The sequence below is a fragment of the Geospiza fortis genome, unplaced genomic scaffold, assembly GCF_000277835.1.
Source record: "Geospiza fortis unplaced genomic scaffold, GeoFor_1.0 scaffold66, whole genome shotgun sequence".
Lineage (NCBI taxonomy): Eukaryota > Metazoa > Chordata > Aves > Passeriformes > Thraupidae > Geospiza > Geospiza fortis.
The window spans coordinates 919348-941136 of record NW_005054312.1 but is presented as its reverse complement, the minus strand read 5'-3'; the positions used below and the strand labels follow the sequence as shown (position 1 = coordinate 941136).

General features: G+C 43.4%; 1 protein-coding gene across 2 annotated transcripts in view; it reads left to right on the top strand.

The window, feature by feature from the left end:
- MAPKBP1 (mitogen-activated protein kinase binding protein 1) overlaps positions 1-21789 on the top strand; it is a 99816-nt gene that overhangs the window by 23079 nt on the left and 54948 nt on the right. For both annotated transcript variants that reach the window (XM_014306391.2, XM_031055826.1), the window contains exon 2: positions 5301-5392. In XM_014306391.2, coding sequence (XP_014161866.1) covers positions 5301-5392 — 92 coding nt within the window. The remainder of the gene's footprint in view (positions 1-5300; positions 5393-21789) is intronic.

The window sequence follows — 21789 nt, the reverse complement described above, 5'->3', positions numbered from 1 at the left end:
GTGCTTGTAGTGAACAATGAGAATTTGGGCCCAAAAGAGAATGAAGATAGCGTAAGAAGGCAGGAGGTGAGATAATCAAGTCAGAAAACTCCAATTTCTTTAGCATATGAGTGTGAGGATGAGGAGCTCAAATACTGTTGAACTCCTAACTTAGTCTTTTGCTGGCCTGGGGAGAATGGTGGCGTGAGTGGCAGCAGGCTATTATTCAGCCTGCAGTCAAAACTCTTTGAGGGATGCCTGGTAGCCTAAAGCCTAAAGATGGCTTTCTCTTGAAAATGTCTCTCTCTTTTAAGGTGAAGGCAGACCTCAGAAATCTGCTGTTGTGCAAACAGGCACAGATACAGGAGCTCCTACCCAGGGGTTCAGTAGTGAAACAGTGCAGCTGTAGGCAGAGTGCCTGTGACAGGTCAGGCAGGACTGTCAGTGTGACGAACTGTCCCTTTTGGTGCCCGTTCTGGTGGAAGTCATTGCTATGCTGGGTGTGTTTGCTACTGCTTTCTAACAGAGTCCTGGCTGGATGTGCAGGCCACAGTGCTCCTGTGCTCCCCTGTGGCTTTGCAAGTGTAGATGGTCCCAAAGGAATGCAAATGATGGGAAAGAGGAAACTGTTTGCAGGTGGGGGTTAAGTTGGGCTGATCCTTCAAGGATTTCTGTGTTGTCCTCATGGCATATGGAAGCAATTGTTTGTGATAACTTCCTCAAAACAACAGAAAGAGCACATGCAAGTAAGAAACTCACTCTGAGACCTGAGTGCAGCTGGTCAGACATGGAGTTTTCTGTAAAGCCAGACAAGGCTGGCTGGGGCTATTCAGATCAGTCTTTGTGAAATGATTATCTGCACCTCAGTAGGAAGGCAAAGATGATATGGCTTCTTTCCCCAAGCATGGGATTGCCCCATGCGCTGTGTGGGACTGTGCCTGATGGAAGCAAGGGCTGCTGCCAGATATGCCCTTTGACTTCAGGTGGGATTGGGCTGCAGTGAGACCTCTCTTTCTGGGAAGGCCCAGCTGCTGTGAATACCTTTTGGTGCCTTGAGTCCTGCAATTCAGGACTGTGCTGGTTTGGTCCTACCTATATGATGGTGTTGGGATTTGATATGGAAGGAACAGGGTAAGGGATCTGCTTAGGCGCAAAAATTTCTTTACACACATTTGTGCAGTCCCAAGTCACCCAATTTAGATTTAAGCCTGTAAAATGGCTGAATATCAGATTTTGCAAGACAGGTGTTAGCTACACAGGTTCTGATGCCTAAGAGTGTATATTGAGTGTTGAAATTTGAGTAAAAGTTGACCTTAAAGGAAAGGAGACGGGATGGTTTCAGATAGCAAAGTGGCAGTGCAAAATGAGCTGAAGAAGTGTTTTGTGTGTGGATCAATTCAACAGCTCTTGCAAGTTGCACAGAGAACGTTGACTGAAAGTGCCAAATGCTATTAATAGAAGCCTCAAGATGAAGTAACAAATGCAGCTTGTCAGCCTCCTCTGCTGCCTCTAATTTAGTACAAATGACAGGTTTAATCACGCATTGTTTCCAGGTTTGGATGGGGATGTTGAGGTGGCCCATTAGTTGCCTATGAAGGCCTGAGCAAGCAGTGACATGTCTGACAACTGCAACATTCAAACTGGGCAAACACAGGAGCTATTGGTAATGAACAGTGTCTCAAATCTGCAGGTCCTGTGGCTAGCTCAGATCAGACTTGGGAAGATGTGCCAAATAATGTATTTCAGACTGGGATGTGCTTAAGTACTACTTGGGCGCATTGTATGAATGGCAGTGTTTATGGCTGTGTAGGGCTGGGAGACTGCCCTTACCACAGGAGGAAGTGGTAACTTCAGAGGTGGATAACACAGACCTGTATCAACTGATCTGCCCTTTGCTGACAAATCTTAATTCCAGATTAGGAAGTTGAAGTTGATGTGTTTTTGCCCTAATTAACCATATTAAGAATTAATTTGTTTTAGCTGGCAAATTGAGAAGAATCCGGTTCATACTGTGTTGTTCTCTATTGTTTTTTCTCTCTGAAATGTTTTTAATTCTCAAGTTTTGTGACAAAGTGACTATTTCTTGCTTAGAGATAGTCTAAGCAGACTGTCACCTGGTCTGGAAGCTGGTAATGGGGAAAAAACTGGTGTATTGTGGGCAGGTTGGTGGAAGTGGAGCTCACAAATCTCATAAGATCACATTTGGTTACATTTTAAATTTATATGCATACTTTTTGATGCAAGTTGGTTTAATACTCAAATATTATCAAGTGGAGGTGCTGTCTTTGGGTAGGCTTTGTGAGGTTGCCTTTCAAGTTCATTACACTAGAAAGTTTATGAAGTTAAGACTGGAAGCAAAAGAGGGGAAGCCTTTTTTAGAAAGTTAGTTGTGAATCTTCAGTCTTAGAGACAGTTATCTATTTCCGTAGCACTTTTTCTGTCAATATCAGAGGTATGGCCTTGACAGTTGTCTTTTTCTAAAGGAACAGATGGTCTCTTAGAGGCCAGAAGATAGTCAACTGGCAGTAAAATAATTAGACTGGAAGACTGAGCTACTCCTTTTATGTCAAGCTGTGTGCTGACCGTAGGAGAAAGGTAGAATTTTCACATCCTAGCATTGCCACAAAAAGTCTCTTGGCAAAGCAGCAGGGGACCTACACTGACTTTAGAGTGAGGGAGGCGGCTGTAAGGGTGACATTTTGGTATTGGTGAGGTGAGGGTGTCACGACAAATCAGGTAGTGTTCCTGTTTGGTTTCTCTTCTTCTTAAAGACTTGTAGGTAGGGGTCAGATTGGGCTTTGGATGTGCAGCTAGATTGATCCAGTTGCCAGAGAAAGGGTATGTTTGTTTTAGGGGTTTTTTTTCCTGAATTTGGTCTGGTCTTCCTGTGGGTTTCCCCAGGCTGGCTATCAGAAAACAAGCAGAAAATTACAAGTAGAACATGGTTTTCTGCTGGTTTGGCCTTCTGGATATGTAATTGCCATGCCAGGGCTGTCTTGAGTGAGGGAAATGGAGGGGGATATCACTGGGCTGAGTAGGATGAGGGAGGAAGGAACTGTCCCCTCCAAGACAGGTTCCTGTAAGGTCAGCTCAGCTGTGGTGTAAGGCTGCACACTGAGAGGCTCAGTAAATGTCCTTGCAGAGCAAAAACATACCTGTTGGTGAAAGTAGGTTGCTGAATTGCTGCTGAATATCTGCATGGCCAAGGTCAAGCAGTGCCTTTTAGGATAGTGGCAATTACAGCCAGACTGAGCTAAAGCCTGCAAAGAGCAGTGTAATCACAGCATTGCTAAATTGATGTTTGCTGACAGAATCAAGTAATTGGTGCCTTATCTAGATGGAACTACTTGAATGGCACATGTCTCTTCCACTTCCTCCTTTGCTGCCAAGAGTGCATTTTCTGTATTAATTCAAACCTTTTCTAGTTTGGGAGCTGCTGATATTAGCCAGATTCTCAGCAGCAGAAGCAGTGAGTTCTTTCTGCGTATTTTTGAGCTGCTTTAAAAAGATTTGTTTTGAAGTATTGTTAACAAATCTGGAAGAGTAGATATCCTCCTGGCCTTTCCTACTTGTCTCCCCAACCTTGTTCCAATATTAAGTTGAAACAAATCTAGTTCCTTTCTTTATCAGTGGATTTGTAACCACATTTTTATTTGCATGTTCTTTCTTAACAAAAATCCAGTGAAGTTTTGTAAAAGCCATGTTTTCAGAGATTCTGAGTTTGCAAGGGAAGGGGAGAATTTGGTGGGTTCTCATAATGTCTTAAAGTACCTGGGGTATATTATTAATAAGAGGGGAAAAAAAGACCAAGTTGTTCCAGAGACTGGAAAATTAAATTTTCCACTTTCCATGTCACTGTTTGAAGGCAGGCCAAATTTGAACTAACTGAAAGCGTGGATGGCTCATGTTAAGTGGTGGCACCTCAGCCCTGTTTTACCTGCTGAATCAAGGTGGTTCTCTGTGTGGGGTTATTTCTGGCCCCTTATCTAGTGACCTGAGCCTTGAGCTCCGTGAGACCTTGTGTCTCACCCTGCAGCCAAACTCCTCAGGTCTGGTAAGGTGTGTGGTCAGGGTGGCGTGGGAAACCTGCCCCACCCCTGCCCTTTGTGCTCCACCTCGGTATAAATGCAAGATGTTCGTCTTCAGGGCAGCTATTAAAGTCAGTAGTAATTATTACAATAGTAACTTCTGATGCTGTGTCCATGCCCCTAAGGCCATAACCAAATATGACTTAGATGATGATAATTAAAAACAGAAGACTGTGACCCAGTAAAATCCTTGAGTTTGGCGCAGACAGCAATGCTGAGGAGGAATGTATGCATCAAATATATAATAAATAAAATGAAGCTGTGCAAATGTAAAGGAAAGAGAATAATTTTGTGTCGGTCAAAATAACCCCAGGGCTGAGAACTGCTTTGTGCTCAGGGGTTGAGTCCTTTCATGCCACAAACCCGATTTTGTGCAGTGTAATCCCACTGCAGCCTTTTGCTTTGGGGTAATCGCTGAATCTCCCTGGCCTTCCCTGCCAGGGAGTGCTCCTGAAACATTGTGTCATGTCCATTTGTCACTCCTCTTTTCGTCTTTCCCATTTTGGTGCTTTTTTTTTTTTTTCCTTTTATCAGCTTCTTACCACAGAGGCCTTTATATCTTCCAAGTAGCTCTTCCCACTTGCATTTCTTTTCTTTTCTTAAAAATAGTGGAGATATTCGCCTGAGGGGAGTGTGGGGACATTTAGATAACAGTCTCTTGCAAGGGTCATTGGTATGCAGCAGGCTTGTGAATGTTTATGGTGTTCTGTCTCACACTTCTGGCCAGGGATACCCTCGACCATTAGTTGTGATTTCCACCTCCAGCACCATAGGAAAAATGGACTATTCAGTTCCTAGGGATACAAGGCTGAGACCAGGCTGAACCACTTACTACTGGATGGAGGCAACAAAGAGAATGTGTCAACCTGGAAACTACTTTCAGGAAAGAGCCAAGCTCTAGTGACAGTGATATGTTGCTCTTACTGGAAGAATGGGAATCTGTGGCCAATGAATGTGCATCCCAGCTTTTCACCAGTACCATCTGCTGCTTGCAACCCTCTGTTTGCAATGCTCTGGCATAGAGAAAGTAATAAGTGGGTCAATAATGCCTTCTCTGTACCCCAGCAGTATTTTCCTGTTCCTATACTGAAAGTTGAATGGGGTTGCTTTTGTACCTGGTGCTTCTCAGTGGATTTCTAGGAACCAGTGTGAACCAGACCGTCAGCATCTGGGTCTGTTTGAACTGCACTCACATTTCATGATATTTCCTGTTTTCTTTCTTGTATGCTCTAGGTGACTTTGGAGAAGGTGTTGGGCATAACCGTGTCAGGAGGCAGAGGACTAGCCTGCGACCCCAGAACTGGCCTTGTTGCTTATCCAGCAGGGTGAGTCACTAACCACATTCCTCAAAGCTAAAATAAACCATGACTGATGCATTAACATAAAGATTCAGGGTGTTTCCACTATCATCTTCTATAGGAAGCCTATTTACTGCTCTTTAAACACCAGAGAATGATGAGACTCAGCACTGTTAGTTTAATTGGCAGGGGAGAAGGGTTGCATTATCAAATTTTAATGAGGTCCCTTTCAATGGAACTAATCTCATTCCTCTTGCTCTAAGCTGGGAGTTAAATACATTTTGTGGACTTTTCACTGTGTCCTGTAGTATGATGAACATAGGCATAACTCAGTGTGATTCTCAATCCAATAAAAACCTAATGGAGCAAATGATTCTTTCAATGAATTGACAGAAGCCTTCTTGTAGATGCCCTGCAATTTATGACTTGCCAAGTTCCTCAGCTAAATGTGAGGAAATATTTCAGGCTAACAGCCTGAACCTGCTTATATGTGGGTTCTTTGGAGTGAAACACATCTGTCAATTTTAGTCTAAGTTCAAATAGAGGTATCCAGAAGGAGACTTTGATGGAAAGCAAAAGAGCTACCTACAGGGACGTGAGTGAGGGCTGGAGAGGTCTGCTGCAATGCAGGAATCAGTATGAGTTTGGCTCTCCTTTGAGCTTTTTCTGCTGTCAGCAAGCTAAAAGAGAAGACAAAGGACATGACTCCAAGTCATATTGCATGGACATACTCTTAAGACATGAAAGCTGGAATTAGAAGACAAGAACTTCCACATTGGTTGTAGATGATGTTTCAAGGGTACCATGAGTGTGCTAGCAGCATTTAAAGATTCTGTGTTTGTGGCTAAAATGAGAGATGGAGTCAGTGAAACTGGCTAGAAATTTTTGCTTGTCCTGGCGATATCCTAATTCACCAAATCACAACATTGCTGTGGTTGGGGGAGCCTCTTGAGATCATCTAGTCAACCCTTGTGCTCAGTCAGGCTCACCTGTAGCAGGTTGCCCAGGACTACGGCCAGACAGCCTTTGAATATCTCCAGAGATGGAGATGCCACCATCTCTGGGCACCATGTTCCAGTGTTTGACTACTCTCATAGTAATACTAACAAAATAAAAACATAAAAATAAAGGGTTTAAAAAAATTTTATGCTTTAATTTATGCCTATTGCCTCTTTTTCTGTCAGTGGACAGTCTGTTAACCTGCAGACAATTTGAGGTCCACATCATTGTTCAACAGCATCTCTTATGCTTGAACTCTTTGGAGCCAGGCAAATATGTTCTGGTGTGTTTTGCCTCTTCCTGTGTATCTTTTCTGATACTGAATATGTTCACACTTCAAGTCAGCAAAGAGAGAAGAAAATGGGTGCAGTAAACTCATTTTGGGCTCTTGCATAGCTGAAGGTATGTTAGCTTTGTTAATAGCAATGTCCTTTGATGAGCATGCCTGACATTGATTTAATCAAGTGTGAGTACACCTGGGGTTTCTTTTGGCTAATTAAAAGGTTATGTGATTCCTTAGGGCTTTACAGGGGAATTCTTGTCCTTACTTGTTGGTGGCAACATTTCATGGCCTGGGCAGGAATATACTAGAAGTGTGTTCTAAAAGTTTAAAGGCTTGTATAACTTGCTGCTTTTATGCCATGGCTGGCCTGATACTGTTGTGATTTGCTGCAGTCATACAGACTCAACCTAACAATCTAATCATCTTGTTCAGTTTGGGTTTTGTTGGTTTTTGTGGTGTTTTTTAGTTTGGTTGGTTGTTTTTGTGGTTTTTTTTTTCCATTGTGATTTGCAGTGAATGTCTCTTGATTTGGAAGAATCCTGGCCTTTCTGGTACACTGGCTTCATTTGTGTATTTTTGTTTCTATTTGAATTAAACAGACTCACAGAACAGGTAGGGCTGGAAGGGATCACACTGGGTCATTCTGTGCAACCTCCCTGCTCAAGCAGGGTCATTCTAGAGCACATGGCACAGGATTACATCCAGATGGTTCTTGAATATCTCCAGTGAGGGTGACCCCACAGCCTCTCTGAGCAACCTGTTCAGTAAAGAACTGAACTGTCACCTGCACAGTAAAAAAGCTTTTCCTCATATTCAGGTAGAACTTCCTGTGCATCAGTTTCTGCCCTTTGCCTCTTGTCCTGTTGCTGGGCACCACTGAGAAGAGCCTGGCTCCTCCAGGGAGGGGGGCCACTCTGACACCCTCCCTTGAGACACTGATAGACATTGATAAGGTCCCCTCTCCATTCCATTGTTTCTTCTCAAGGCTGAGCAGGCCCAGCTTCCTCAGCCTTTCCTGGTAAGAGAGATGCTCCAGTCTCTTAATTATCTTCCTAGCCCTTTGCTGGACCCACTCCAGGAGCTCCACGTCTCTCTTGTACTGAAGAATCCAGAACTGGACACAGCACTCCAGATATGCCCTCACCAGGGCTGAGCAGAAGGGCAGGATCACCTCCCTGGACCTGCTGGCAGTGCTCTTCCTGATGAACTCCAGGTTCCCACTGGTGTTCTTGGCCACAAGGGCACTGCTGGCTCAGTTGTTGTCCACCAGAACTCCCAGGTTCCTCCTCTCCTGGCAGAGCTGCTCTCCAGCAGGTTGGCCCCCAGCCTGTGCTGCTGCCTGGGGTTGTTCTTCCCAGGTGCAGGACCCTGCATGTGCCTTTGTTGGATTCCTGACAGTTCTTCCCTGCCCATCTCTCCAGCCTGTTGAGGTCCTTCTCAAGGGCTGCACAGCCCTCTGGGGTATCAGCCACTCCTCCCAGCTTTGTGTCATCAGTGAACTATCCACGTCACTGATGAACAAGTTAAACAACTTGTTGAACCTTAGGGGACAGCACTGGTGACAGGACTCCAACCAGACCCTGTGACAGTGATTATGACCATCTGGGTTCTGTTGCTCAGACAGAACTGTGCATTTACTGGACACCAAACTATTTACATGAGTCTGATGTAGCAGACTGGGCATGGCTCATGCACAGTTGTTTCATGACCTGTGCATCAACTTGGTCATCCTCAGTTGTAGTGCAGTGATTTCCCCATCCCACTGCTCGTGCAGGGAGGTTTTGCAATGCTGGCATGCAGATGCTTTGCTCCTCCATTCCCATCCCTAAAAGCTGAATTTATGTAGCAATGCTGTATTTTTCCTAAGAACACTTTCAACATACCTAGATTGATTTGGTTGAGATCAAAACAATTGCCCCAGGCACTGTGACTTCATCCAAATCAGGTATACAAGCAACTATGTGAATGAGCTTTGGCATTCTTTAAGCATAATCTTAATTTGAGTCTCTGGTTTACCTAAAATATTTTTTTTTAAATGTGATTGTTTTTCTGAGTTTTCTCTTTCCTGGAGTTTCTGAATCTCCCGGGAAGTTTCTTAAACTGATGAAAGAAGCAATTCCCAATGCAACAAAACTCATTCCAACTCCACTGTTGTGCCAAAGAGCTGAGTGTTACATTATTTTTTCCTTTTCTTCCCAATGGCTTTTGCACATATTATCCTTTCACTGCTTTGACCCTAATGGGTGTCCCTCTCTGGCAGTGTGAGACAGCAGCTGTGCTGATCCCGGTATGTTTTTTGTGGGAAGCTTGTGTTATAGGAGACCTTTTCTTCATGTCAGCGGTAAAGGGCTAAAGGCACTGAGTGCTGCAGATATTCCAGGCTACCACTTTGATGTAAGGCTCTTGTCTTGGGAGATAAGACAACATAAAGAGAGAAAATTGTATCCTCTGCAAAGGTCTTGCATCTGCTGCCTGCCTTCACCTGTTTTTATATTGGCGAGTGAAACAAACCCAAAGTTGCTTAATTGAATCTTTGATTGGGTTTTGCAGTGAGTAACAAAGTTGTCCTTGTGAGGGAAGTACAGAAATGTACCATTATTTTTACCTCTTGTGGTAGGACCATTGCTCTGGCCTTCTTTTGTTTCAATTCCCCTGCTTTGCGTTTTCCCTACTCTTCTCAATTTATTCTCTTTTGAGTTTTTTTTTTTCAGTAGCTAGTTGAGGCTCTGTTTCCTAGAAACAAGAAGAGAAACAAAACCAAGAAAATCCTCTGAGGATGACTAACATTAAAAAGGAAAAAATGGGTGTGTGAAATGTCTATCATTTAAATTCTAGACCGGCTGCTAAGATAGTTTTAGTCAGCTTATCTGGTTTTGGTGATTTGTTTACTAGTTTTTTTTTAAGCCTTGTAGGTTGGTGTGACTGATTGATTGATTTTACTTCTCATTGTTCTTTTCTTGACTCTCAGCTGATCCTCATAGCTGGTTGGGAACCTGATCTTCTGGTGAGGCACTTGCCTGCTTGAGGAAGCATCCTGTGCTTTTTCTTCTGAGGAGGAATATAGCACTTTGTGCCTTTAGTGTGCAATGCCTTTTAAGCACTATGCTGTCATGTTCTGGTCAGCTTAAATATCCCTCTAGCTCTGCTCATCAACTTGGAGGCACTCTGATAGATTTCAGGAATTTTTTACATTAGTGTTCCTTGATGGGAAAACTGGTATTTCATACATAGCATGTGTGCTGAGTTGATCAGTCTCAACCTGCATATTCTTTTATTCTTTCCTCCTTTCAGCTCTTGAATGGTTCTTTACGTACAGCTCCTGCTGTATGTAAGGCAGATATGTGTTTAATATAGAGAATTCTTTCTGAGACATAGTAAAAGGAATTTCTCTGGCTTTCTCTCAGAAATTACTGTAGACAGTACAGACACAGGTCCCTGGCTAGTTCTGTGTGTGTGCACAGTACATTTGCTGAACATGATTTGGATGCCCCTTTATTCTGACCCATTTCAGAATGAATCATCCTTATTTGTAGATAGGAAGGGAGGGACAATAGGAGATGGATGATCAAAGTTAAAATGAAGATACTGAGTCTTTTATCCTGCTACTTTTTGCTGCATGATCTGATTGAAGAGTTAGACTTGTTCCTTCTTCAGCTTTATCACCTTGGGTTTTTAGTTTGTTTGTTTGTGGTTTTGTTTTGTTTTTTTGGAGATAGGACAAGTAATATTCCAAAATAAATAATTGTATGAGTGTTCAAATCAGAAAACTGCACAGTTCTGGGTCAAATTTTATTTTACTTCAATTGTGCTGTGCATGCTGCATGTCAGTGCAGCAGCTTCTTGTGTGGCGGCCTGCACTGCAGAACATCCAGCCACAGTCTCTTTTCACTGTGTCTTCCTCTCTTGCACTCCTCATCCTCAGCTGATTTGCAGAATGGAGTGGAAGCCACTGAACTCCTCAGCCCTTCTGAGTCATATCCCTCCTGGCTGTCAGGTCCTGCACTGACTGGCAGTGATGATGGTCTCTATCACAGCAAAGGGAGGAAGAGGATGAAGGGGAAATGAGTGAATTGGTTTTAATCCATCTAGGAGCCTGCTCAACACGTGTGTAGCTGTCTCACATAGCTCAGTGGTAAGTCCCACTGGAAGCTGAAAGAATGGAGATTTTTCTTTTCCAGAAGTGATTGTTGGTTTGCTCTCAAATACTTCTTTCCAGTTCCAGTAGATAGGCTGTAAGGCTGAGTGTTTTCCAGCCCATCTGCATGTGGATGGAAAACTTTCTCTTGGAAAGTTTTAGTCATAATTTTCCATCATTATATAGATAGATTACTGCACAAGGTAATAAATTATCAGTTTAGAACAATTTCCCTTTACCTTAAGCTGTATATAATCCACAATCGAAAAATAACATTTAGGATAAACATTGTGTAACTTGAGCAGGTGTGGTGTTGCCTTGCTCATTCTTTCTTCCTTAAAGTGGAAAGTTTTGGTCAGTGAGGTACAGTAACAAGTTTTGAGAGGCAAATCTAAAAGGTGACTGATGGTGAATGAGGCAGAATGCTGTTATGAACTGGGATCTTTCCAAGACTGATGACCAATTTGGCCAGGTAAGAATTAGTGGTGACGTGGACAGTGAAATCCTAATTTGTAAGTTAACAAGTATTCCTGCATTATTTCAGTGCCTGTTTTTATTAACTAATTGACCGCATTGCTTGGGTGTCACAATGGTTGTTGCCTTTAGAAAACTCTAGGTGCACAGAAGGAATCCACTTCCTTATAGAGCCAGTACATGGTACATATGTAGCTCTACTGCTCTGTGAAGGTACAATTCTTCACTAATTTTGCTTAGCATAAACACTAATGCTACTGGGCTGTATCCCAAAAGCAGCCTGAATTGGTACAGGGATTTTGAAATACTTGAGCTGCTGGGTTGCCAGTAGGTAAATCCACTTCTACTGGTGCTGTCTCCTTCAAGTTTACTTACCAAAAGCTCTGAAGGAGAAGCTCTGTGGTTTCTTCTTATGATCTTTTGTAAAGGAGAATCCTGTGGTGTTGTAAAGATGTAGAAACCTACAATAAAATGAAGAAAAGTTCTTATGTATGCTCCAAAGGAGATTTCAGCATCTTTGGTCCCATCAGAGGCAGCTTGCTTTGTCCTCTTTGAAACAGGATAGTTGCCTTTCAAGAGTTGGACCTCTTTCCCCTCATCATCTCCCAGGAATCTGGAATGTTGTTAATACCTTTCTTCTGTAAGGCTACTGTGCTTAACATGTCATCTGGGGAGATTTTCCAGCCAGCACAATTGTGATGATGGGCTCAGAGAAGAAGATAAGAAAATCCCCTTAAGTGAGATCATTAAACATAATTAGAATCTGTATTGCAGAATGGTTTGAGTAGGGCCACTACAACCAAACTTGAGCAGAACTTTCTGTATCAAAAGTGAACAACACTGGGTTTCAAAAAGATCTGTTCAAAAAGATGACAAAAAGTAGCCAAGCCCTTCCTTCCCTTTCCTTCCCCAGCAGTAGCAGATTTCTCAGAAAGAAGTAGGGATACTTTGTGTCTCAAATCTCCCTGTGTTAAATACCCACTGGAGAGAAAGGAAGGTATCTGCACTGGGGCATGAAGACCGAGGTGTAACAAGACTTTGTTCACTACTTGCCTTTATTAATGTAGATTGGGAGGAGGGAACAGTTTAGCTGAAGAAATAGCTGTAGAGAAGGGTGGGCTGAAGAAGGCTGGTGCAGTCTTAGTTTCTGGCAAAAGAGTGAAGTCTGTACTTGGGACAAAACAATAGAGATATGCTTTGCAACAGTGCTTTATTCTCAGGCCAAATAATTGTAACTGATATTTAAATTACCAGAGGTGGATTTAAGGGAGCTATGGCCTATTTAAGGGGGCTATGGCCTCTCTTCTGTTCTCTTGCAATTGACCCATGACATTGACAAGTAACAATCATGCAGTCTGGAGTAATTGCCCTCTTCAAATCTGGATAGCAGCTGGATCCAGTTCTCAATCCCCATCATTGCACTTCAGACAGAAAAGGTCCTGCCTGCTGGAGTAGGGGCAGTCTTTCTTGTATGTGCTGTTTCCACATGTCCATAACAGCTAGACAGGAATTTTTACATTGTTTTTTTCTTGGTCTCCGTTTTTGGTCTCTCTTTTCTTGGTCTCTCCAGTGAGTACTGGAAACTCTTCCACACTGAATCCATGTCTCTAATAAAACTGCACCTAAAGAGTGGAGTTGTTTGCTGAGCAGTTGTGTATTGATCAGTTCAGCTGTAACCTTGGTTGGTTGGGCAGAAGAGAAGACAAATAAGCAAATGAAGCAGTACTAGCAATCGCCTACAGCTCCAGGCAAACTCCCCTGGTTTAAGACTTTACCAGAACTGGAGTCAAACCTGTTAAATTGACTTCCAGGCAGTTTTCATCAGCCAGTCCCCTAGTGTGTGTGTGTGTGTGTGTGTGTGTGTGTGTGTGTGTGTGTGAGGTTGCTTTTGGTCTCTTGCTGTATTAATTAAAATTCTTTACCTTTGACAACTAGCGGAGGACATAATATTTGATAGAATCTTAAATAATGAGGTAGCAATGAAGCTTCAGACCTGCAGTTCACCTGTTGCCCAGCAGAAAAGGGAGAAAAATAGGACAAAACCTCAAAATAGCTGGGCAGAAAAGCTTCTTACTAAACCAGAGGGAGACTTAGTCAAGTCTGCCAAAAGTGCTGCAGCATATATTGAAGACTGCAGCACTGGGGTGCTGTCAAAAAGCTGGAGGGAATGTGCTGGGAGCTGAGCCCCTGAGTCTGAGAACTCAGCTGCTGGATGGGGAGTTGGTTAATGCCATCTTTGCCAGCTGTGGAGTAGCTGTTGAGGTGGACAATGGGAATCTTGTGGAGTGCTTGGCTTCAGACCTTGTGTTACTTCTGTGTTGTGCCACTCTTGTTCTTGAAAGATGAGTCAGGGCAGTGCTGATGTTTGGTGTTGCCAGGTCCCTTTGAGGCAAGCTGCTGTTGTGCTGTACACAGAGTGCTGTTCCCCTGTACACAGAGCTTCTGGGTCCTTGTCCTGAGTGCCACAGGCTAATCCAGCCTTCAGGTTACAAGGGATAGGTTGCTGCTCTGTAGCCAGCCACTAGAGCTTGGGACAGATAGAGATGTAATGTGATGCTTTATCCTACAGTTACTATTTGAGGATATGGCATCAGCAATTGTCTGATATAGCATCCTCCTTCAAGCCCCCAGGTACCAATGTATCTGTTTATTCCCTGTCTTTCAAGAGAAGCCACGTGATATGAGCCCTGTCTCCCAAAACTTTCTTTTTGTACCCCATGCTATCTGGGATCAGCCTGTGCTCATCTATGCTTTTGTAATTCCTCCTTTCTGCCAGGCAGCTGGAAAAGGCTGGACTCTGCAGCTGAGCTCAGTGTAGGAGCACACTTCTCCCTCCCTGTCCGGCTATAGAACCTCCTGTCCCAGAGGGAGCACAATCTGTGCCCCGTCTTGCAGCCCTCCCAGTGCCAGGAGCTGTGACAGGCAGTACCCACTCTCTGCATTCAGGGTGAATCAAAGCTGAAGTCTGGTGGCCCTTGATAAAAATTTGCTGCTGTTTGTAAAAACAAAACAACACAAGCCGGAAAACCTCAACCAATCCCAACTAGACCCCCAAAACCCACAATAGGAAGCCTTGACTTGTTTAGACTGGCAGATAGTTTTTGATATCTAGATTGAATTGATAATTTTTCAAGGGAATGATCCAATTGAAATGAAACATTCTGGGGCATGTTTCACAAATTTGTTCACAGGAAATCTGTAGAGAAAGGGAATATATGAGAGGAGTCAGATGCCTTTCCCCAGAAAGAGCAGCCCGAGGATCTCCTTAGGATGTGGGAACCCTGCTTTAAGTTGAACAGAAAACTGAGTTCAGTTCAGAGGTGAGCTGGTAACTCTATTCTTCCTTTCCATTCTCACCTTCAAATATGCAGGGTTGGGTACAGGAAAGTCGTAGGATGATAGAATTTGGGTTGTAAAGGGATGTTTAGAGGCCATCTTGTCCAACCCACCCTGCAGTGAACAGAGATGTCTCCAACTAAATCAGTTTGCTCATCTATCACCCCTCTGGACAACCCATTACAATGCTTCAACACACTACTTTTCTTTTGTAAAAAAAATTCTAATTTGGATCTATTCTCTTTTAGCTTAAAGCCATTTCCCCCATTTCCTACTACAACAGGCTCTACTAAAAAAGTTTGTCCCCATCTTTCTTGTAAGTCACTGTTAAGTATTAAAAAGCCACAGTAAGGTCTCCTGGAGCCTTTTTGACTCTAGGCTCAGCTCTCAGCCTGTCCTCACATGAGAGGTGTTACAGTCCTCTGGTCATTTTTGTGGTTTTTCTCTGGACCTGCTCTAACAGGTCCATGTCTGTCCTGTCCTGAGGATTCCACACCTGGATGCAGTACATCAGGTGGGGTCTCACTAGAAGTATGTTGTTCTGTATTCTTTATGTTGCTCTGTATTTGGAATGATACTGAGGGTTTGTCCAAAGGACAGGCTGAAAAAAGCCAGCCATAGGGAAGAGCCAGTGTATTGTAGGACATGGGGAACAGACTTCTTTTCTTTATATTTATAGCCTGTCATGGGACTGAATAGTAGAGAAAATCGCTTTGTTTCTCTCAGCTTGCACTGTTTCCTAAAAAGTAACAGTTTTCTATTTTCTCCCTTATAGATAATAGGAGTTGGGAATTAAATAATGACTATATTAAAAAAGGAAAAAAAAGGGTAATGGGAAAGATGCTATGTTGTACACCAATCCTTCCCTGTGCTTGTTTGGACACTCTTCTCCCAAGACCATGCAGTAACCTTCTCTCAAGGCGGGAAAGCCCACAGAGACACGTGGTGCTGCCTTTCAGAGCCTCTGCAGTGCCATGCTCCTGCTCAAAGTCCCACAGCTGGTTCCATGAAGGGGACACGAGCTCAGCTGGTGCTGTGGTACGTGCACACACACAAAGTTAAGGACGTGATTATGGCAAAAACCACCAGATGCTACTGGCTCCACTCCTTCTGTGTCCTTGTTTTCACCTGTTCTAAGTGCTGAGCAAGCCTGGTTCTCAGAGAGAGGGTACAAAATGGGGCAGTGGTGGAAAGAAGTGCTCTCAGAATGGTTTGTGGAAGGAAATGGGATGGAGTTTGTGTAAGCATTCCTTCAGTGCTGTGTTTTACATTTTCCTTTTTTTTTAACATCAGAATACTATTACATGCAAATTCTTTGATTATTACTTACCTTTGGACTCTGACCCTTCAGCACCACAGCATGAAACACAATTGTGTTAACTATAAAAAACTTTTGAGCTTAACTGATGGTGAAGTTGGGGATGGTTTTTAGTGTAAGAATGAATTGCAAGACTCTTATTATGGGCCAAAGAAGGCTCCTTGCTTGCACTGTCTGTGTAGGTAGTGTGCATGTGCTCTTCCCACCAGCGATGGAAAATCTTGGAGAGGGGTTTTGTTTTGTATGTGGTACTGCAGTGGTGTGAGTGAGCTGTAAATGAAGTTCGATACTGTGGGTAGGGCAAGTAGTTAGCTAGGTAGTTTCTGTCCCACACTGTCCCACAGAACTGGTGTGGAAGGTCCAGGCACTGCCTGTGCAATGTTTCTTAGGGGGCCAACAGTATTAGCTGAGTCCTCAAGACCATTAATGTTAACGTGGATTCTTGCTGTTGCCAAAAATGTTAGTGATGAAGAAAGTGAGAAGCAGGGAAATGGGAATGCTGTTATCTTTGCAAGGCTGCAATGAAAATTCTTGTCACAGCAAAAGCACTTTAATGTCCTTGAAATTTCCCTGTGCTGGATTCCCAAGGCTGTGAGCAGGGAAAGGTAGGGCTTTCTGGAGCAGTCCTGCAAGTTTGTTGCTGTTTGGATTGCCTCACAAACCATATTAAGGAAAAATACGTAGTACGTGCTTCTTACTGCTGCCATCCTAGTTCCAGGGCAAATATTCCAGTTCCATCAAAAGGTAAGTGCCATCATGCCTGTCACAATATCTACAGCAGTTACTGTTTTAATGATTGTATGGGTCATTTCTGATTTTAACCTGCCTTAAAAGAAACCCTGACTGTCCTCAATCCCAGAGTGTGTCAATTGGATTTTTAAACTGGAAGGCAAGCTGGTAATAATCCCATGTAGATAGTTGGTTTGTTACTTTCTGTTTTGATCTCATTAACCAGCATGTGAACTAAAGGTAAGTTGCTATTGAAAAGGAAAACAAAAAGGGGAGAAGCTGGGGAAGCAGTCCTGTTGTGAAGGTCATAAACTTGCAGTTTATGTGCAAAGAGATGGAAGCAAGAGAATAAGCATGACTGCTTTATTTGATAACAGAGCTAAAGACTCAGGTAGAGCTCTGCAAGTGGGAAGCTTTGACAGGTTTGGAAAGCTATTGCATTTAGTGCAATAGGGAAGAGGAGTGTTGCAAAGCTCTCAGTACCTCAGCTATTTTGGATCATATAGGCCTTTTCTCAGCTTGAGGCTCTGCAACCTGCTGGGGTTTGCCCATTAGCTGAGAAAGGAGGGGGACGGCAGAGAGCACGAGTGCTCAAAAGCCTGTGTACCTGCAGGTAGCAGCCTGCTCTCTGCTCTACCTGCTCTGCATCTCTCCAGTTACACCTCCTAGCAACCACTGCCTTGGTGCAGCAACACCACTGGCCTGTGAGCCAAGTCCTGAGCTTGCATAAGAGCAAGGCGGGGGGAGTGGGGACTGAATAGCAAAGTCTGGGATGAAAATGAGATACCAGCCGCCTCAGCTGAGCTCCACCCTTTCTAAGAATCTCAAAACAGGCACTGTCTCCTGGCAACCTCGACACAAATCACAGAGTTTAAGTTAAAAGAAGTACATACAGTCCAAAGGACATATCCCAGCACCAGGTGTGAACAACGGGGAGTCACTTCTTTTCCTCTTTCTGGAAAACCTGGCACTGTAGATGGACTTGGGTTTCACTCAGTGTCAGAAGGCAGTGAGTGAAAGGTGAATGAGCATCGTGTTAGGATAGCTAAGAAGTGCCAAGAAAATGGTGTATTTTGTTTATTGTAAGCATGCCCTGACTATTGCTTAGGAACCAGATGTAGGACTCTGCTCCCTCCCTGCTGCACTGGAAGAAGTGCCCTGCAATGCATGCACACATTGGCCTGTTGTGCACCTGAACCTGGTTCTTTCAGCTGGCAGCCAAGGAGTGACAGAGCTGATACCAGCCAATTTCTTGCCTTTGGAGTCAGTTGTTATGCTTTTGCAATGGTGACCTTATACTTTTTAAGAAGTACTCTTAGTCTTGGACTCTAACCTGACAACATTTCTCTGTGACAGGAAATGTAGATATACAAGAAAGCAGAACTGAGTTTTATAATAATTGCTTCTCCTTCTAGGAAAGCTGTCTTTTCAGATCTTCTGACAACTGATGTTCATTAACTACTCTGAAGAAAAATTGCAGTGCATTTAAAATGCTATGTATTATGCTGAGATAGAGGTAAAGCAGAAGTAAATGTTCATCTTTTGTTAAAGGCAGAGCTGTCACAAGGCTTCTAAAAAGATAACATGGGCAGAATTTAACTTTGCCAATCTGGCAAGGTCTGAGCTGTTCCTTTTGTGAGAAGTGACAAGGCTGGGAGAGGGAACTGGCATGAGCTCTGGATGTTTGGGCCTGGGAGCTGCCGCAGGCTTCCTGTGCATTGTGGTGTGGACAGTTGTGGGGAGAAGCATGCCCCCCCTGCCCCTTCTTTCAGCATCTGCCAGCCTGACCTTGTAGGGTGCTGAGTAGGCAAGGCTGGCAGGAGGCTTTTGTGCCTTTTTGTGGATCTGGCAGCCTGCTGCCCAAGGCAACTGTGAGCTTTGCCCGTGCCTAGAGAAGTGGAAAACAACTGGCTATTTGAGCAAGTGATTCTTTAATTTCATGCTTTCCAAGAAGCATTTTTTTTTCCTGTGTGTGTGTTTGGTGTGCTCTGGTGTTTGTTGTGGTGGGTTTTTGTTTGGTTGGTTTTTTGTTTTTTTGTTTTTTGGTTTTTTTTTGTTTTTTTTTTTTTTGACATTCTTGCAGAGATATGGCCTGGATTATGCTTACTGAAGCATTCAAGGGGAAAAGCTGCTCCAGTTTCTTTGCCGCAGTGGGGGCTTTTGCTTCCTGCTCTGGAATGCAGGAGAGATCAATAATGGGTCAATGGACCCTGGAGGGGTCTGCCAGTACCTTACCCCAGGTGTGACCATCTAGGGAGATGGTGGTGGAGGAGAGGGGGCTGGCAGACAAGGTTAAATTTCATTGCTTTTTTTGTTTTGTTCCTTTGAATGATGCCATTTTAATATTGATACACTTTGTACTCATGGTAAAACAGTTAAAGGCCTGAGGCATCAGCCATGAGCTGTCATGTTGGTCTGCCCCAGATGATTAGTTTGTTGTATGGATCTTTCTCCCTGCTCTTGAGTTGCTCAGGCACAATGAGGGAATACTCTGGCTGTGCATGCTGCTGGAAACAGAGGTGTTAGCCAATTGCTTGAAAGCAGGATATATTTTTCCTTTGGGACTTGGTTTTAAAGGAAGACACATATTCAGCTTTTGAGGCTTCATGGCATGGTGTCAACAGCTCTTGCAGGGAAGTTGGTGCAAACCTGAAGTGTAGAGCCAGATTTCTCTGTGTAATCCCAGCTGGGTCTGCAAATCTCTGCAAGGAGCTGCTTGATCCCAGGAGGGTACCTTCAGAGAGCTCCCATCTTCTCTTGCTATACCATTGGGCTTGAAAGCTGAATTTGCTCAGCACGCGATGGCAGATTTGATTATTCTGCAGTAATTTTATTGTAAACTTTGCTTCTCTTTATCTTTCTCTTGCCTTTCCCTCTAAACTGCTCTTTGTCTGTTTTTTAAATTTTTTAGATTGTTTTTTCTTGAACTTGTCTTTCATTGCTTTCTCTTCCCTGGTGTGTCTTTTCTCTGAGGCAATTGCTTGGGCTTTGTTTTTCATGGGCAAAGAGGAAGCACCCCTTATATATGGGCTGTGTATGTGCATAAATAAAAAAAGGCAGGAATTTATTGTTGGTATAACTACATAACACTCTAATTCATTAATCAATTTACCACTAATTATGACAGATAAAAGAAGGACTAATAATGCATTAGGGTAATTCTATATAAAAATATCTCAATAATTGAGATAGTGCAATTAAAACTGTAATACATTTCTTTGTTTCTGTTTGGTTTTTCTGATGTTATGTTCACCCTTATGCTGCTCTTCTAGATCTTAGTCAGTTGTTGAGGGTAAATCTTTGTAGCCCTTCTCTGGGAAGAGTATGATGTGGCTTTTACTGGATTCTTCCTTACTCCAGGGTTCATCTGGGTAATTTTTATCATGTTTGCTAATACACTTGCAAATCTTGCACTTGTACAACTCCACAATGCTTCTAGAATTCACTATATATGATGTCTTTAATGCATGTTGGATAATTTTTCTTTGATTTATTTGCTACCCCTAAAAGCTGGTTTTTTTCAGCTCCAGGTCTGTATGGTTTTTAACAGACAGCGTGTGAATTGTTTGCAGCAGTTTGGTCTCCAATGGCAAGCACATGCCTCCTCTCTTATCCCATTCCTGTACTCCTCTGCACTGTGTCCTGCTTCTCCACTTCTCAAGGCCTCTGCTCTCATACCGTGCCTGCATTTTTCTCCACTATGCAGTCATTAGTTGTAAATATCTCAGGCTACATAAAATAGCTGTTGGTCAACGTTGTTTATGTAAAACTATGGTTGTACTCCACAAAAGATAAACAAAAGTAAAACAAATCATCTATAAACACCTGGTCAGTTACTGAAATTGCTGTCGCAGCTCAACCAAGTAAAACAGAGCTACAAGCAGGTCAAGATAAGTTCAGAGCATGCAAACCCAGGCAGCTCAAGGCCTTTGAGACTCAGCAAAAGTTTGTGGCCTGTTGATGAAAATGGCAAATCTGGGGCTGTCAGCCAGATACTGATTGAAGAGGGACTGGATCTTGAGAGCAAGTGGAGGGGTGGAGCACAAATGGGGAGCTAGAGATCCCCAAAGCAGGTGTCTTGGCTGGTCTGTCAGGACAGCTAGTTGTTCTTTTCTCCTTGTTGATGTTCCTGGGACAGCTGTAGCTTTGGGAGATCTCAGTGTACGGAAACAGGTCTTTTCCCAAGAATTAACATAGTATGCTGTGATTCTGTAGTGTTCATCCTGGAAAAAGTTGCATTCTCTGTCTTGCATGTGAAGCTCTTCAGGTTTTTAGCTGTGTCCTGGCTGTTTGTTTCCTCTCTCTTGGTCACACCTGGAACCAGCCAGGTGCTGCTCAAGGCTCCATTTCCTAGTGCTTCTCAGTCTTTCTTGTCTGTCTGCTCAGCACATTTTCTGGTCATTAACTATCTCAGTGATCCTTTTGTTCCTCCAGTCTACCTATCATCAGTTGCCCATTGCTCTAACCCCTGGGACTGCTGCTCTTCTGCAGTATTCCGTGGGTGTTTGCCACCAGTGCTGAAATAAAATGCAGCTCTGCAACTCCTAGCCCAGTTGATTTGATACTTCGTGTAGGTGTATTGCTGGCATTGCTTCCCTGCCCCTAGGCAAGTGAGTGGTTTTGGAGAGAGGGAGAGAGAAATGTGCACTCTCTATGTGTGTGTAAATGTTATAGTCAGCCATGAGCCATATGAATGCATGTGTCTGTGTATATACCTACAAATATGTGCATGTGTCTGTACAAGCATTTGTCATCAGTACCCTGTCTCTTTTGAAGCTTGTCAGGTGTCCAGACTGACAGACATTTCAGTCTGTGTAAGTACAGCTGCTGCTTTGCATGGCTTCTTTTTTCTACCTACCTTTGCTGCAGGCTGGAGGACAGGTGGCATATTCTGCAATGCAGCAGAGATGGTCTGTCCCCGGTTCTGCTAGGACAGGGTTTTGTTCCTGGTTTCTCATTCATGAGGATTTCTTTCCCTCTCCTGGCTTTGACTTGTTGAAGGGAATGCTGTTGTTTTGAAGAAGTGCCTGCTGAATCACTGGTGACTAGGTAGCCGTGAGCCATAACAATTAACTGGAAACATTTTCATCCTCCTTGCAACTGTAATGATTCCCAGTTAATAAGCTGGTTTAAATTTCATGGTTTTCCTC